This window comes from Ranitomeya imitator, chromosome 1 (assembly GCF_032444005.1).
Source record: "Ranitomeya imitator isolate aRanImi1 chromosome 1, aRanImi1.pri, whole genome shotgun sequence".
In the NCBI taxonomy this organism is placed as follows: Eukaryota; Metazoa; Chordata; class Amphibia; order Anura; family Dendrobatidae; genus Ranitomeya; species Ranitomeya imitator.
Window position 1 is genome coordinate 574,207,751 of NC_091282.1, and position 18,301 is coordinate 574,226,051.

Here is an 18,301-nt window from a genome sequence, read left to right on the forward strand (position 1 = left end):
CCAGTAGAGGAGTACTGCTCTGAGTTTTGGAGATGGGCTACTGACACAATGTGGAATGACTCCGCAGTCAATTTTATCAGGGCCTATCTGATAAAATAAAAGATGCCTTCGCCCTACAGGAGACACCAACCACACTGGAGGCAGCTATGTCTCTTGCGATCCGTGTGGACCGCCGCCTGCGCCAGAATCTGAGTCTCTAGGAGAACCTATGCAGTTGGGTGGCGCTTCTCGTTCTAAAGTGGCTGCAGTAGTACGGCGTAAGGAAGGTGCATGTTGTTTTTTTTTGTGGCAGAAGGGGTCATTATGTGAATGTGTGTCCTTCTAGAAGACAACCGCCGGAAAACTATTGAGCCCGGGTTGCGGGGAGGTTGGCAACTCGGGTGTACTAGTTTCCTCCTTAGGTAAACCACAATTTTTCTTACCAGCTGAGATTCGTCTTGGTGATAGTAGGCTCAATATCTCTGCCTTTCTGGACTCTGGGGCAGGGTTTAATTTAATTGATGCTGGGTTTGTTCAGGCACATGGGCTTAAAACTCAAGAGTTGTCTAGACCCATACCTATAATTGCTATTGATTCTGCACCTTTGAGCCTGGGGACTTTCACTCAGATCGTCCGTGGGGTGAGCCTACAAATAGGGGCATTGCACTCTGAGTCAATAGATTGTGTTGGGGGGGTTTGCCGTTGCCTGTAGTTCTCGGTTTACCATGGCTCACGTTACACAACCCGGTGTTAGACTGGCAGACTCGGGAGATTACTAGATGGAGTGAGTTTTGTCAGAACTCAGGCTGGGTTGAGTTCTCAGGTTTTGCCAGAGTTCATCTCAGATTTTGAGGATGTATTCTCTGACGAGGGAAGGCAAGAGCTACCTCCACACCGTCCTTATGATTGTGCCATACGTCTCATTCCTGGTGCTAAACTGCCTAAGAGTAGGCTATACAACATCTCTGCCCCAGAGAGACAGGCCATGAAGGACTATATCACAGAGAGTCTGGCCAAGGGTCATATCAGACCCTCGTCATCACCCATTGCTGCCGGGTTCTTCTTTGTTAAGAAGGACGGGGGTTTACGCCCATGCTTAGACTTCCGTGAATTAAACCAAGTTACGGTCCGAGATTCTTTCCCGCTCCCTCTTATTCCGGACCTCTTTAATCAAATTGTGGGGGCTAAATGGTTCTCCAAATTAGATCGCAGGGGGGCATATAATCTCATTCAGATGAAGGAGGGGGATGAATGGAAGACGTCGTTTAATACTCCAGAGGGACATTACGAGAACTTGGTTATGCCTTTTGGGTTAAGTAATGCTCCTGCTGTGTTTCAACACTTAGTCACCTAATAGGTAGGTTTGTGGTGGTATATCTCGATGACATCTTAATTTATTCCCCTGACCTCGAGTCCCATCAGGATCATGTATGGCAGGTCCTTCAGGTACTCAGGGACAATAAACTGTTTGCCAAACTTGAGGAATGCATGTTCGTGGTCAAAGAGATTCCGTTTTTGGGTTATTTCTTATCATCCACAGGATTTCGTATGGATCCGGCTAAGGTCAAGGCGGTCTTAGAGTGGGAGCGTCCTGAGGACCTTAAGGCCTTGCAGAGGTTTTTAGGTTTTGCAAACTACTATCGCAAATTTATTAAAGACTTTTCAGTAGTAGCCAAACCTTTAACAGACATGACCAAGAGAGGCACGGACTTCTCTGTCTGGTCCAGTACAGCCTTCCAGGCTTTTGTACGGCCTGCCAGGCACTTTGAAGAAGTGTTTTTCCACTGCACCCATACTAATACAGCCTGACATCACGCAGCCATTTGTGGTAGATGTGGATTCCTCTGAGGTGGGAGTGGGAGCTGTATTGTCTCAGGGGATTTCTCCGAGTAAGTGGCGTCCATGTGCATTTTTCTCGAAAAAAATTATCTCCTACTAAGAGGAATTATGATATTGGTAACAGGGAGCTGTTGGCAATTAAATGGGCATTTGAGGAATGGCGCCATTTTTTGGAGGGAGCACTTCACCCAGTCATGGTGATCACAGATCACAAGAATCTGTTGTATCTAGAATCTGCGAAGCGTCTCACACCTAGGCAAGCTAGGTGGTCTCTGTTTTTCTCCAGGTTCAATTTCTACATTACGTATAGGCCAGGAAGCAAGAATGTCAGGGCTGATGCGTTATCCCGTTGTTTTCCAGGGGGTGGGGATAATTGTGAGCCAGGTCCTATACTTCAGAAGGGTGTAATTGTCGCCGCAATTAATTCGGATCTTGAGTTAGAGGTCCTAGAGGCGCAGGGGGACGCCCCAACAGCCTGTCCTTTAGGTAAACTTTATGTTCCTGCTAATCTTCGTCTTAGGGTCATTAATGAACATCATGATTCGGTCCTGGCCGGACACGCTGGAAGTAAAGTTACTACGGACCTTCTCACTCAGCGTTTTTGGTGGTCTGGGGTAAATCATGATGTACAGGAATATGTCGCTGCCTGCTGTGTGTGTGTGCGCGTTCCAAGACCCCTCGTACTCGCCCGTCTTGGTCTCTCCAACCTCTGGAGATTCCCAGTAGACGATGGACCCATTTGTCAATAGACTTCATCACTGACTTACCGGTTTCTGAGGATAATACAGTTATTTTAGTCGTAGTTGACAGATTTAGCAAAATGTCACATTTTATTGCCCTTCCCGCGTTACCTAATGCCAAGACTCTGGCACAGATCTTTATCAAGGAGGTTGTGAGATGACATGGTGTTCCTTCAGATATTGTGTCAGACCGTGGGGTGCAGTTTATTTCTAAGTTTTGGAGGGCTTTTTGCAGCCGGCTGGGGATTAATTTGTCGTTTTCTTCAGCTTTTCATCCTCAATCTAATGGTCAAACAGAACGTGTAAATCAAAATCTTGAAACTTATCTCAGGTGTTTCATTTCAGAAAATCAGGAGGACTGGGTTAAGTACTTACCATTGGCAGAGTTTGCAATAAACAACCGTACTCATGAGTCCACTGGTAAGTCCCCGTATTTCGGGGCATATGGTTTTCATCCTCAATTCAGTTAATTTAATAGGAAGGATTCCTCGGGGGTGCCTGAAGAGGAGAGGTTTTCTTCGTCCATCACGTCTGTATGGCAAGGGGTTCTGGATAATTTAAAGAGGATGAGTTCCAGATATAAGAATGCGGCTGATCGGAGACGTATGAAAGGTCCGGACCTATGTGTGGGTGATTGGGTTTGGTTGTCCTCAAAGAATATTAAACTGAGAGTTCCCTTGTGGAAATTGGGCCCTAGGTTTATTGGCCCCTATAGGATTGTGGCCGTCGTCAATCCTGTTGCATTTCGGCTGGCTTTACCTCAGTCATTTAGGATTCATAATGTTTTTCATCGCTCCTCCTTACTCAAGAGGTTTGTGGCATCACCTAATCCATCACCTTTACTTCCCCCTCCAGTCCTTGTTGATGGAAATCTCGAGTTCCAGATAGCCAGGGTCATGGATTCTCGATTTGTTCGCCGGTCTCTACAGTATCTTATACATTGGAAAGGGTACGGTCCTGAGGAGATGATGTGGGTACCTGCATCCGATGTCCATGCGGTTAGGTTAGTCTGGGCATTTCATTCAGCTCATCCTAAGAAACCTGGTCCTGAGGTTCCAGAGGTCCCTCGTAGAAGGGGGGCTACTGTCACGGGGCTACCGCGACAGAGAGGTTCCAGAGAACCGCAGCGCTCTGGGCCTCGTTCACACACGATGAACAGAAGCTCTTCTCCTGAATTCTGACCTGGCTGTCTTGCCAGCGGGGCAGGAGTTAAAACTTGTTACTGAAGTTACTGAGAGCTCCTATATAGACTCAGCTTTGTCTACAACTGTTGTCAGTGATGAGTTCTGCTGCCTGGCTTGGAGTGAAAAGGAGCATGGTATTAGGAGCTTGGAGGTTTATTTACAGAGATTGATGTCTGGTTGCATGTTTAACCTGTTTTCCTTCCTAGTTTTTTCCTTCTCTTCCCTTCTCTGTGTTTCCTCTGTGGTTGTGTGAGCATTTGGTGAGTTTGAGACTTTGTTACCTTGTCTGTATAGGGTCATTCCATGTCAAGTGAACCAATGATTTTTACCACTATATTTTTAATTCTTTTGAGATTTTGTTATTTGGTAACAGTGTGTCAGAGAATGCAAAATGTGAAGAAGAAAAAATTCTAGATTTTTTTTTTTATTTTTTATTGAATTTCAAAGTTCGGAAAAAGTGCGAATTTCGGTGTTGCCTGCCTTTACATTTCTCCCCATAACTCAGGCTAGAAAAGAGATAGAGAAACAGAATAAACACCATTCTACTCAGAACTGTACAGGCTTTCACCAGATATGTCACAAGAGTATCTTTGGTAATATTTTACCTATGCGAACGCAAGCGCAAAACTTTAAAATGCATTTCCGAAAAAAACGTTTAATTTTAAAATTTCAAAAACTGCACATGTGCCTGCTATGCTCCTAACCACATCTGTACCAAAATACAAGATGGGATCTTGATGGGATCATATTTAAAAAAATAAAACTATTACAGTGTCAGTTCAAAAATCTTGATTTCAGATCTGTTCAGCCTGTGGTCTAACAGTGTGGGGTTTAGATTTACCAAATAATCCATGATTGCTAGATATTGCTGTATTATTTTATGTTACCACTTAGAAGCAGGAGAGGACAGAGGAGAAGCTTTGTTAGGGCTGAGAATGAGCAGGGGTAGACGTTGACTGCAGAGCAGATGACCGGCCGGCAGCTCGGGCCTCCACAGACCGTATTCACACCAAATCTTATCACCCAGGAAACTCCTCAAATGGAGGGAGAAAAATATTCTTAACATCCAGTTCATGTATTGTACAAACCAGGACTACGAAGAGGAGGAGAGTTTGTTATAACATCAGTTACAGGAAGCAGAACCCATCACAGGGACTCAGCAATACCGGACTGTCATCCCATGTAGTGGAAATAAAGACAGTGACGACCATGAAGTGGTAGAAGGCGGCACAAGATCGGCAATAGATGACATAACTGGTGATGTGACCTGTGAATATGATTGGCGCTGGCGGCTACTGGACTCTCCAAAGATTGTGAAAATGAAGACGTAGAAAGGACTTTTCTGCAGCTTCTGGTCCAGTGCCATCCTTTGTGTATCCAAGAAAATCAGACATTGTAAAAGTGAACAAAAATCAGATATAACTCAGGTGGAGCCGAGCACCATGACAGGCCGCACATGGTGACACAGAAGGAAACGGCCATTGCTAGTGAGCCCTTATGGACAAGATGACATTTCACCCACTAGAAGGGACACATTGATGATAACAGACCAGTGTAAAAACATACTATTAATTGTTTGATTAGCTCATACTTTATAGAACAAGGATTTAACTACTGGACTATTCTTCTTAAACACTTCAGAAATGACATGTTTAGTGAAATAGTAGAAAAAACATTGTTTCATGTATAAATAGGTGGTAGAAATATTGGTTCTTTTAATCTTGTTTTTAACATATAATTAGGATGAGACTGTACTTAGAAAACCACACTTGAGGATGTGATCACCTTTTATATTTTGGCTTGTTCAAAGAATTCAGGTTGAAAATGCTGAGCAAGTTGTTATGATGATTAAGATGTATTTATTGTGGCACTTCGGTATTTGTTTTTTGTGTTTCTTTATTGTTACATATAAATGTTGAATGCAATAAGTTGTAATTTGAAAAGAAAAAAGGAAGAAACTCACACAAACATTAAAATCAGATGATTCAAGGCTTAAAAAAAAAATACAAATTTGATAGATCCCAAGTTGAGTCCCTGTACAAATATAAACAAGTACACGAGTAACACACATGCGTGTTTTCACAATTTTAAAACATACGTTTTTTTCAGAATTGCGCATCAAAATTTTTAATTTGATTTCTCCAAAACAAAATATAAAGAAACATAGTCTTGTGACATATCAAATGAAAGCGGGTACTGTTCTGAGAAAAATGATGCCTCTCCCACCTCTATATCTTAATTCTAGCCCGAGATATGATAAAAAATGTAAAGCCATACCAGGCCAAAATCCGGGCTTTTTTAAAACTTTAAAAATCTGTAAAAAATTAACTGATGAAGAAAAAAATTCTAAACTTTTAATTTGTAATTAACTAAAGTTGTACTTCATAAAAACAAAAAATAAAAAAAATCTAAAGACGTAAGGTAAAAAAAATATTCATATTTGGATCACTTGATATGCAATGACCCTATACCCTGTTTAATTGCCGTTTTTATACACTAGTGCAGTCCACCTCCCTTGGGGGGAGAGGGGGCCACTGATAGTGCCTGCACAGTAGACAGGGATACGCTGGTGGCTCAGGCCTCCTAACCATTATAGGTACCCCTGAGATAAGGGAAAGCCAAGGCCCCATTATAGTGGCAGGGACAGGTGCGGGTCCCAGTACGCCATCCTGCCCCTTTATCGCCGTAAACAGCGTGACACTCGGTTTATACTCGAGTATATACGGTAATTTTTTTTATTAAGCGTATACAAAGAAATGCCTACAGACCATATACACAGGGATCACCTTAGATAATCAAATGCTTTATTAGGTACAATAGACAACCGAAAAAACACCCACATAACACTTAAATGTCATGGAATGACATGAATACTATACACGTTCGCTCATAACAAAGCTGCAGCCCTCAAAATAGTGATACGACCTACATGCTTAATAAAAGAATGGATATTCAAAGAACATTATTGTACACGTGTCATCAAATGAAAATCACGAAGACACTAATTGCAGTAAGTATATAATAATACTATAAGGCAATATCGAGTGCACAAGAGAAATATATGCAGTGGTCAATATACTCATCACAGCAAAAGAGGTTCAGATATAAGATATAATGTAAATATGAATGTAAATCCTCAAGTAACATGAAACCGTGTAAAATACAAAAGGTTGGATAAAGAGAATATTCAATTACAGTGCCTTACAAAAGTTTTCGGCTCCCTGCGACATTCCAACCTTTTCCAACATACATAAAGATACCAAATGTAAATTTTTGTTGAAGAAACAACAAGTGGAACACAATTGTGAAGTTGAACAAAATTTATTGGTTATTTGAAATTTTGGGGGAAATTCAAAAACTGAAAAGTGGAGCGTGCAATATTATTCAGCTCCTTTACTTTCAGCGCAGCAAACTCACTCCAGAAGTTCATTGTGGATCTCCGAATGATCCAATGTTGTCCTAAATGCCTAATGATGGTAAATATAATCTACTTGTGTGTAATCAAGTCTCAGTATAAATGCACCTGCACTGTGATACTCTCAGGGTTCTATTTGAAGCAGAGAGCATCATGAAGACCAATGAACACAACAGGCAGGTCCGTGATACTCTTGTGTTGAAGTTTAAAGCTGGATTTGGATACAAAATGATTTCTAAAACTTTAAACATCCCAAGGAGCACTGTGCAAGCGATCATATTGAAATGAAAGACGTATCATACCACTGCAAATCTACCAAGACCCGGACGTCTCTCTAAACTTTCATCTCAAACAAATAGAAGACTGATCAGAGATGCAGCCAAGAGGCCTATGATCACTCTGGATGAACTGCAGAGATCTACAGCTGAGGTGGGACAGTCTGTCCATAGGACAACAATCAGTCCTACACTGCAGAAATCTGGCCTTTATGAGAATGGCAAGAAGAAAGCCATTTCTCAAAGATATCCATAAAAAGTGTTGTTTAAAGTTTGCAACAAACCACCTGGGAGACACACCAAACATGTGGAAGAAGGTGCTCTGGTCAGATGAAACCAAAATCGAACTTTTGGCAACAATGTCTAACGATATGTTTGGCGTAAAGCAACACAGCTCATCACCCTGAACACACCATCCCCACTGTCAAACATGGTGGTGGCAGCATCATGGTTTGGGCTTGCTTTTCTTCAGTAGGGACAGGGAAGATGGTTAAAATTGATGGGAAGATGGATGGAGCCAAATACAGGACCATTCTTGAAAAAACCTGTTGGAGTCTGCAAAAGACCTGAGACTGGAACAGAGATTTGTCTTCCAACAAGACAATGATCCCAAACATAATGCAAAATCTGCAATGGAATGGTTCAAAAATAAATGTATCTAGGTGTTAGAATGACCAAGTCAAAGTCCAGACCTCAATCCAATCGAGAATCTGGAAAGAGCTGGAAACTGCTGTTCACAAACGATCTCCATCAAACCTCACTGAGCTCGAGCTGTTTGCCAAGGAAGAATGGGCAAGAATTTCAGTCTCTCGATGTACAAAACTGATAGAGACATACCCCAAGCGACTTGCAGCTGTAATCGCAGCAAAAGGTGGCGCAACAAAGTATTAAGTTAAAGGGGCCGAATAATATTGCATGCCCCACTTTTCAGTTTTTGAATTTCCACAAAAATTTGAAATAACCAATAAATTTCGTTCAACTTCACAATTGTGTTCCACTTGTTGTTGATTCTTCACCCTAAATGTACGTTTGGTATCTTTGTTTGAAGCATGATATGTGGGAAAAGGTTGAAAAGTTCCAGGGAGCCGAATACTTTCGTAAGGCACTGTATATCCTATAGAAACACTATAAGCGCTCACTGCAATAATACGGCACAGTCATGTAAGAAAGAGTGCAATATTGGCAAAATAAAGTGCATTTAGAGACAAGGAAATCCTGATAAGGCATGAAGTACAATATTTAGACAAGAAATGTCCAATGAATGGACACAAAATTTCCACCTAAATAGATGGTGGAATACCTTGGATCTAAGATGCTTCACAAAGTGTAGGTGGGCAAGGTGGTCCTGCCTAAAAAAAAAAGTCACATGCAGAGGACTAGAGAGATGCCTCCTGGATCAAGCTTAAATTTGTCCACTACTGCAGTTCCATGGATTAAACAGTGAAATGCCAGAAGAGAGAATAGATTTTATCAATGTGTTTCAGACTTGTTTATCAGGATAGTACTACATACGTGTCTGTATATGTATGTGGTTTTATCCTGATGAAGTCTGAAGGCTTCAAATCGCATTGATAATAAAACCGCATCAAGTCTCTTTGTATCCCGGACCATCCTTTAGGATCTCCATGAGCAGCGCAGACGACCCACCTATTGTTTCTCTTCTGGCAAGTCTCTGGTTTCAGCACATTAATTGACCTGACAGCTTTCTTTTTTTTTTTTCAAAATCTATTTGAGAGGACAAAATTCTAACATACAGTTCAAATAACATCAGCAGTGACAAAAACAATCTCTGAAATTCCCCAAACACCCATTCTCTACGCACCCCCACCCCAACCTCTCTCTGCGTGCACAGATTATAAACAAAATATTATGGAATTGGCATATGTCCACTTATTTGTTGTAGAAGGTACCATTGAGTATTCTCAAATTGAGATCTCAACTAAAGGTACCTTCACACATAACGATATCGTTAACGATATCGTTGCTTTTTGTTACGTAGCAACGATATCGTTAAGGAAATCGTTATGTGTGACAGCGACCAACGATCAGGCCCCTGCTGGGAGATCGTTGGTCGCTGAGGAAAGTCCAGAACTTTATTTCGTCGCTGGACTTGCCGCTGACATCGCTGGATCGGCGTGTGTGATGCCGATCCAGCGATGTCTTCACTGGTAACCAGGGTAAACATCGGGTTACTAAGCGCAGGGCCGCGCTTAGTAACCCGATGTTCACCCTGGTTACCAGCGTAAACATTAAAAAAAACAAACACTACATACTTACCTTCAGCTGTCTGTCCCCGGCGCTGTGCTTCTCTGCACTCCTCCTGCATCCTGTGTCAGCGCCGGCCAGCCGGAAAGCACAGTGGTGATGTCACCGCTCTGCTTTCCGGTTGACCGGCGCTGACAGGGCAGAGAAGCAGAGCGCCGGATGACAGACAGCTGAAGGTAAGTATGTAGTGTTTGTTTTTTTAAAGTTTAGGCTGGTAACCATGGTAAACATTGGGTTACTAAGCGCGGCCCTGCGCTTAGTAACCTGATGTTTACCCTGGTTACCGGGGACCTCGGGATCGTTGGTCGCTGGAGAACTGTCTGTGTGACAGCTGTCCAGCGACCAAACAGCGACGCTGCAGCGATCGACATCGTTGTCGGTATCGCTGCAGCGTCGCTTAGTGTGAAGGTACCTTTATCCTTGGTCCCTGAGGAGAGAGATGTAATAAACAAAGACCATGTACTCAAAAATTTCCCCAACAATCTTTGTTAAGGTACCGTCACACTTAGTGACGCTGCAGCGATTCCGACAACGATCCGGATCGCTGCAGCGTCGCTGTTTGGTCGCTGGAGAGCTGTCACACAGACAGCTCTCCAGCGACCAACGATCAGGGGAAAGACTTCGGCATCGTTGAAACTGTCTTCAACGATGCCGAAGTCCCCAGGTAACCAGGGTAAACATCGGGTTACTAAGCGCAGGGCCGCGCTTAGTAACCCGATGTTTACCCTGGTTACCATAGTTAAAGTAAAAAAAAACAAACGCTACATACTTACCTACCGCTGTCTGTCCCCGGCGCTGGGCTTCTCTGCTCTGGCTGTGAGCACAGCGGCCGGGAAGCAGAGCGGTGACGTCACCGCTGTGCTCTGCTTTCCGGCTGCCCGCCGCTCACAGCCAGAGCAGAGAAGCCCAGCGCCGGGGACAGACAGCGGTAGGTAAGTATGTAGCGTTTGTTTTTTTTTACTTTAACGATGGTAACCAGGGTAAACATCGGGTTGCTAAGCGCGGCCCTGCGCTTAGTAACCCGATGTTTACCCTGGTTACCAGCGAAGACATCGCTGAATCGGCGTCACACACGCCGATTCAGCGATGTCAGCGGGACCTCAACGATCAAAAAATGGCCCAGGCCATTCCGACACGACCAGCGATCTCACAGCAGGGGCCTGATCGTTGCTACGTGTCACACATAGCGAGATCGCTACTGAGATCGCTGTTGCGTCACAAAACTTGTGACTCAGCAGCGATCTCGCTATGTGTGACGGGGCCTTTAGTCAACGCATCCAGCCAGTCCATTTTGAAGATAAACACAATCTTTGTGTGTATTAGAGATTGTGATGGTATATTTGAGTATAATCTAACTTCTTTTCCTCATCTTTCAGGATACATTGGGGGCTTATCTACAGCATTTCACAATGCTGTAGATAAGCCCCTGATGCTGGAGGGCTTAGCTCGCCTTCGATTTTGGGGGTGATAGGTTCCCTTTAATCAGTGAATTTAACCCATTGACATTCCCACGAGCACCAGTGGAGAGAAGGAATCATGGACGCCTCAGGATTTGTTTGACCAGCCAATTAACCCACTCCCAAGTGTGGGAACACCTTCCTAAATACCAGCAATTGTGATTGAATTCCCCGCCAGTAAGCGCAGAAACCCCTGAACATTATGTATGTGCACGCAGACATCCACCCCCCTCAATACCCCTGACAACTTTAACTTTTCCTCTATAACATCATTGCTCAAAAGCAGGCTGATCAAAACTGGGAGAACAAACATTCCCAGGAAAAGAAAAAGAAAAAAGGTCAATATCTCCACAAAATGAAGATCAAGAAAAGTAATAAACAGCACCATATTTAGATTAAGGTGGCATCATGAGTTCAGTTATTTGCACGTCTGCATCGGCTGGAATTCTTTTTGAAAGTATTTTAGGGCCTTTACCGTCGTCAAAGACTCAGTTTTTTCCAGATGGTCCAAAACGCAGAAGACGGTTTTCTTTTTAAAGAATTTTCAAAATAACTTGCACCATTTCATAACCTCTGTTATTTTTGTATATACTTTTTCCTACTTAATGGGGTGACAATGGCCAATTTATTACCTTAGATTAGTAAGGCATAATCCTGGATTTATCAGGAAGTTTGCTGCCATTAGTCACTTTTTGATAACATGAAACTAGGGCTTCCTCTTCCTGTAAATAGTGACCCGTTCTGCCTAGTTATCCATCAGACATGCTTCTGTACTCATCCACTCAGGAGTCCTGCTACTTTTCTTCATGTATTCATTTCCTCCACATTTATTATAGTCTACATTTTCCTGTTTTTTATTATTAGGAAAGTGCTGCTTGAACACTTTAAAGTGTTTAAAATGAAATTTTCCATTTCTCATATGCAGCGCAACTGAGCTGAGACAGTATATATGGCAAGTCAACATAGATATTTTCAATTGGCTATTTTTTTTCCTAAGATTTTTATCTTACAGGATCTTCACATCGGGCTTTGCTGCCTTTCCAGTTTGTGAAATGGCAATGCCCAAAAAATGGGATTCTGTCACGTACAGGGGGAAAAGATGTACAGGTGCTTTTCACAAAATTAGAATATGATCAAAATGTGAATTTATTTCAGTTCTTAAATACAAAAAGTGAATCTCCTATATTATATAGAGTCATTACAAACAGAGTGATCTATTTCACGTGTTTATTTCTGTTAATGATGATTATTGCTTACAGCCAGTGAAAACCCAAAAGTCATTAACTCAGTAAATTAGAATACTTTATAACACTAGCTTGAAAAAATGATTTTAAAATCTGAAATTTTGGCCTACTAAAATGTATGTTCAGTCTTGATAAAACACAGTGGACCTACACCAGCAGATGACATGGCTCCTCAAACCATTACTGATTGTGGAAACTTCACAGTAGACCTCAAGCAGCTTGGATTGTGTGCCTCTCCACTCTTCCAGACTCCGGGACCTTGATTTCCAAGGTCTAGTGTGAAGTATCCACAATCGGTGATTTCCAAGTCTGCACATCGGGACCACAGCAGTAAGTAGTTTTGTTGTGTCTGTAGGACATGTCTTTAGATTTTTAAACTGACAAGTCTTCTTTAATTTTGGCCATCTTGATATCCACTTTCAATATGCAGTATGCTTCCTAGGTAACTTTTCAGATGCCTGTCTGGTTATTTCTTAACCAGGGCTAGGGCTCTAAATGAGGATGTGCACCGTGACAATGCACCTTCAGCCGATCCCCCTTCAAAGCGACTACTGGGTGGTGGGGTCTCTAGAATACGGACTTACTCATACAGCAATGAAAGGCCTATATGTCTAGAAGCGGCTCCTGCTTTATCTGACTAGAGGCACCCTGGTATGACGTGGCCTCCTTGTAGTATTCCATCTTCCCTGCAGCGGCCTGATGCCGTGGCCATGGCTTACTGTTACACAGTCGGCTGTTTGTTTCTAATAAGGATTACAAGCTGTGAGTAAGTGGAATTGTACATGAATATTGATACATCTGTGTTTGTCCATGATCTAGCCCATCTGTGCCTGCTGCTCACTCTATGGATGTTTTTTTATTACTTCTTCAGATTTTCCATATGACCTATGACCTGGCCAGTGCAGTGATGCGAATCTTTAACCTGATTGCCATGATGCTCTTGCTATGCCACTGGGATGGATGCCTTCAATTCCTTGTCCCAATGCTTCAAGAATTCCCCAGTAATTGCTGGGTTTCCATTAATAAGATGGTTGTAAGTATTTTTGTATTTCTGCATCTCTGTTTATTTCATGATTGTATGAAGGAAGAAAAGCTGAGGACATTGACATTGTATCAGGCATATTTACCAGAAACATGGGCTGAAAGGCAGTGTTGCTTTTCTTGCCTTCTTGAAGGGGTTTTCCAGTTTTGGACAACCCCCTCTCCCCTAGTTGGCGTTTCCTTTATATAATAAACTGTGCTTTACTTCCCCTTCCCGGGTCCATCATTGAGTCTCCACCGCTGCTCCTGGTGTCTGTTATTGTCTGTATTACTGCTATCACATCGATAGCGCTGCAGCTAGTCATTGAGCTAAGCTGCTCGTGCACTGAATTCACTGATTGCCCGCAGTGATCGGTGTGATGTTAATGGGAGGGTGAGTAAAGCACAGTTTTCAAACAAACTGCAGCTGAGTAACAGAGGTTTTCTGAACCCGGAAAACCCCTTTAAGGATAGTCTTCAAACAAAATCTCACTGCTTGCTTCTTATATTTATAAAAAAGGAAAGGACCTTGCACATAGTTTTGATGAAAAATATCCTACAATTTTGTGTTCACCTATGCAGATTATTGTGCCCTCTAAGGCTGGCACCTGATGTAGCATGTGTAGTACTGTATACGGGGCAGGAGCGACTGCCAGTAGGCTGCTATATAGCCGCCAGCCAGCGGAGGATGTAGTGCAGGAGCATGTGGCCACAAAGTTTGGTGGCCTGGAGAGTGACCATTTATGGTAACGGAGTGGCCTGAAGAGACTTGCCTTGACTAATGGAGGTAGAGATTGGGGGAAGGTCGCTTGCTAGCAATGCTTGCTCTTAAGTAGCCCTGTGACTACTGTCTGGAAAAGGGATGGGTGCTGGAGCTGAACACATGATTATTTGGTAAGTGGGACAGGACTTTTATGACTACTGGCCAAGTGAATATGGGGATAGTGTCTAATACTAAAGGTGGGAGTTACTGGGGAAGGGAGCTCTACTCTGCCCACTAGGGGAGGGCAAACATTTCCAATGACTTGTAAAGCCAGTCTTGCAGAGCCATGGTTCCCTTGTGTCCTACAGCATTGAATTGGCAGTTCATAGGTTTTGGATCTGGCACCTAGACTAAGCTAAGATGTGTTTCTATGGTTACACATTGCAAACACGTCCTGTGTTTAGGCTGATCCGGCAGTGGTACTCCTTACTATATGCTCCCTCTTGGAAGGGAATAAGGGCCCATTTAGACGCGCTGACCGCAGCCATGTAATGATCATCAGTCGGCAGTCAAGTAGTGGAATGCTTAGGTAGGCAGTCCACAGGCACAACCCTTGTCCCTGTTGTAGCTTACTGCTTAGATAGGCCAGCCTCTCTTATATGTGCATATAACATCATGTTCTCTGCAGAATCTGCATGTTTTCAGTGGACAATGTGAGAGCGCTGATTTTTAAGCGCACCTTAAAATCATCTCACCCAACGAACAAGTATTTTGCTCGTTCATCAGTTACCATAATGGCCGGCCTGTTTAGAGAAGTTGCTAACCAGGACCGAGTGTGCCTGTTTATCTGCCTGTCTAAATGGGCCTTTACACATGACTGCGAAATCACCTTTAACTGTGGAGTCACAGGTTTGCATAGGAGCTGTATACACAAAACAGTATGATACTGTAATGCCAGCCTATCTGCAAAGTTTCTCCAGCTTTACTAAAAAGCATTAAACAAATGGTTTAAAATGTACCCCTTGTCCTTTTGCCAGTTGTTGACCATGTTGTTAATCCAAGGGGCTAAGCCTAAATTTTCTATTTACTGGATTGTATATCATGTCTCTTCAGTTTCATGTGTCATTTCTCATGGGTTAGAACTTACTGTATTTAAAAAAATGGATAGAACAGAAAGGGGTTAAGTCCTTGAAGCTTTCTCTGGAACCCGGCTTGGCACAGAAGGCCGGTGCCAGTTGGCTGCAAAGTGGCACATGAGAAACCACGGAGGGGCAGGAGAGAGGGATCAGTGACTTGGTGTGCGTGTCAGCTGGAATGGCATGGCTCAGCACAGGAATAATAATAGATTTGTCTCTCTTCTGTCTCCCTGCACTTCACCTCCTTGTTGTGTCCTTTCTGCTGTTGTATGTTCCGTCTACTATTTTTGGACCGTATCTGATTTTCTTCCATTGTCTTTCCATTTGTTTCTCATTATAAGATCTGCTTGAAGTCCCTGGAGCTTCCATTTCAGATGTGTCATGTTTCCTTTATTTTAATTTTCCATCACTGTAGCCTTTGAATTATGTGCATTCCCTGCTTTCTATTGTGGATGCATTTAATTCCATATTTATCCTTGCATGATCGGCCTACATCCGTCTCACTGTCTCTACTTTTTCTGGCTCTCTCTCTTCTTCCAGCCCAAGTGAGGTTTCTTCGTTCTGCTATTTTGGGTAAAGTGTGTTCTAAGCAGTGTCTGTAGTTGGATCTCTTGGTCTGTATATGTTTTAGAGGGTTGTTTATGGGACACCGCTTAGAAATTCAATGTAATGGTGCATGAATGTGTAGCACAGTGTTTGCACATGTGCGTGGGTGCACTTAATTGATGCTCGCTCCTCGATGGTTGCAGCATGGATCGTTACATGGACATGAAGCTCATGTCCTTGCACAAAACATACCGTATATGTATACATCTGTGGCATGCCTCATCCATGCCACCTTTCAGCACGGGCACGAAAAAAAAATTGGGATGTGCACTGTTAGTTTAATTCTAAAAATGAGTTTGATACACTATATAAAGGCTCACCTTCAGCCTGAAAGCAGGACGGGGATGGGCAGCATCTAAGAGAGTGTTTAATTTTGTTTTTGTGCTCCTGCACAGAATGACTCGTGGAGTGAGTTGTACTCCTTCGCCCTTTTCAAAGCCATGAGCCACATGTTGTGCATCGGTTATGGGCGCCAGGCTCCAGAGAGCATGTCTGATATCTGGCTCACTATGCTGAGCATGATCGTAGGTGCCACATGCTATGCCATGTTCATTGGCCATGCTACTGCTCTTATCCAGTCACTGGACTCCTCTCGCAGACAGTATCAAGAAAAGGTAAGTGTCTCTTAACTACAAACCCTCGCTTTTGTTATGACTATTTCTTCCTCTTAGCTGTGTAGATTCCTGCTGTTATTTTCCCAGTACGGATCAGAGAATGAAAGCTGAAGTCTGATTGCTTTTAAAGCTTTCACTCGGTATTCAAAGCCTCTCACCCACCCTGTTTTCACAGAATCTGCCTCAAAAGGAATGACACTACTGCATATTTGACCTAAAATGGGTGTTTATTATTTTTATTATTATACATTTTTATAGCGCCATTTATTCCATGGCGCTTTACGTGTGTTTCTGGGAACTTTTGTATGCATTCCTAGATGAAGCTGGTGCGGAAATATCCTGTGAATAGGGGGTTTAATTGTTAGGAGGCATGTAAGACCAAAGGGATCCACAGCAACATAGGATTGCCCACAAGTCGTAGTAAGAATAACCAATTTTATTACATTCCGTTATATAGCTCCATTGTTTCCACAATTGTTTCCAGGCTCGGGCTGGCCCACAGGGTAACAGAGGAATCCCCCGGTGGGCCCCTGTGTAGATCTGGGCCCCCAACCCCACTGTATGGGCAGTACTTGGCATAATACACATGATTCACTCTGTACAGAAAAAAGCTCATCATTCATTAACCATGCTACCCAGTTTATTATTATATAGAGATATAGGTAAATTTGTGAACGAAGGTAGTATAATATTTGCATGCAGGTGGGCCCTTGTCACCCCAGTCGGACACTGGACCTCATCATCGCTGTCCCCATTGGGGCTCACAAGCTAAATTCCCTATCAGTATGTCTTTGGTGTGTATGAGGATACCTGTGCAGGCACAGGGAAAACATACAAACTCCTTTCAGATATTGTCCTTGGTGGGATTTGAACCCAGGTTTACTAAGGCTATGTGCACACAATGTGGTTTTTATACCTTTTTCCCCACGCGGAAATGAGCCAAAAACGGTATGGAATCTTATGCAAGCTACCGTATTTTTCGGATTTTAAGACGCCCTCCCTCCCACCCCCCAATTTTGGGGGAAAATGGGGGTGCATCTTGGGTCCCAGGGTAGCTGCTGGAGGAGGCAAGAGTGGAGCATTGCTGCAGGATGTGGGGGTATTCGGATGTGTGCCGCTGCCGGTTGTTCGGGAGGTGAGATCTCAGCCCCGAGATCTCATCTCCTGATATCTTGGTGCGAAGTTCTCCATCTGCGCATGCGCTGCCCCTGGCAGTCATTTTCCCAGAGTCCACCGCATAGTAAACCATGTAAGCGCGGCAGCTCTGGGCTTTCACAAAATGTTGGCAGAGTCCCCGCACCACCGAACACCGGTACCAGGTCACATCCGAACACCCCCTCATCCCAGCCTGCGGCCTGCAGCAACGCTCCTCTCTTGCCTCCTCCAGCAGTGACCCTGGGACCCCTCTTCACCACAGCCACCACCCCCGGTAAGCGATAAGACACATGGATTATAAGAAGCACCACCATTTTATTAAAAAAAAAAGGTTTTTTTTCCTATTTTTCTCACCTATTTGAGGTGTGTCTTATAATCCGCAAAATACGGTAATTCACTGACAATCCAGAAGTGTTGTGCACATGATCAGTACATTTCCTTAAGTATTTGCAGTGCGTTTTTTTCTGCAGCATGTCAATTATTTGTGCGTTTTTCACCCATTGACTTCAATTGAGTCAGCCAAATTCACAGCAAAAACGCAGGTGTAAATATGTTTGTGGATTTGCTGAGTTTTTCCATAGGAAACACGGATGCGGTGGTTCTTATCGGCGGTAATGCAACTTCCGTTAAGACCATCGGTTAGAGCAGCCAGATGTCAGCGTGACCCCG

General features: G+C 43.4%; 1 protein-coding gene across 3 annotated transcripts in view; it reads left to right on the forward strand.

Moving 5' to 3' along the window:
- Positions 1-18,301, forward strand: part of HCN2 (hyperpolarization activated cyclic nucleotide gated potassium and sodium channel 2) — a 192,420-nt gene that overhangs the window by 116,080 nt on the left and 58,039 nt on the right. The window contains exons 3-4 of one of the 3 annotated variants that reach the window (XM_069767831.1): positions 13,270-13,431; positions 16,259-16,477. The exons of 1 other annotated variant lie outside the window; for it this stretch is intronic. In XM_069767831.1, the coding sequence (XP_069623932.1) occupies positions 13,270-13,431; positions 16,259-16,477 (381 nt within the window). The remainder of the gene's footprint in view (positions 1-13,269; positions 13,432-16,258; positions 16,478-18,301) is intronic. One more of the 3 variants, XM_069767832.1, reaches the window with a different exon arrangement.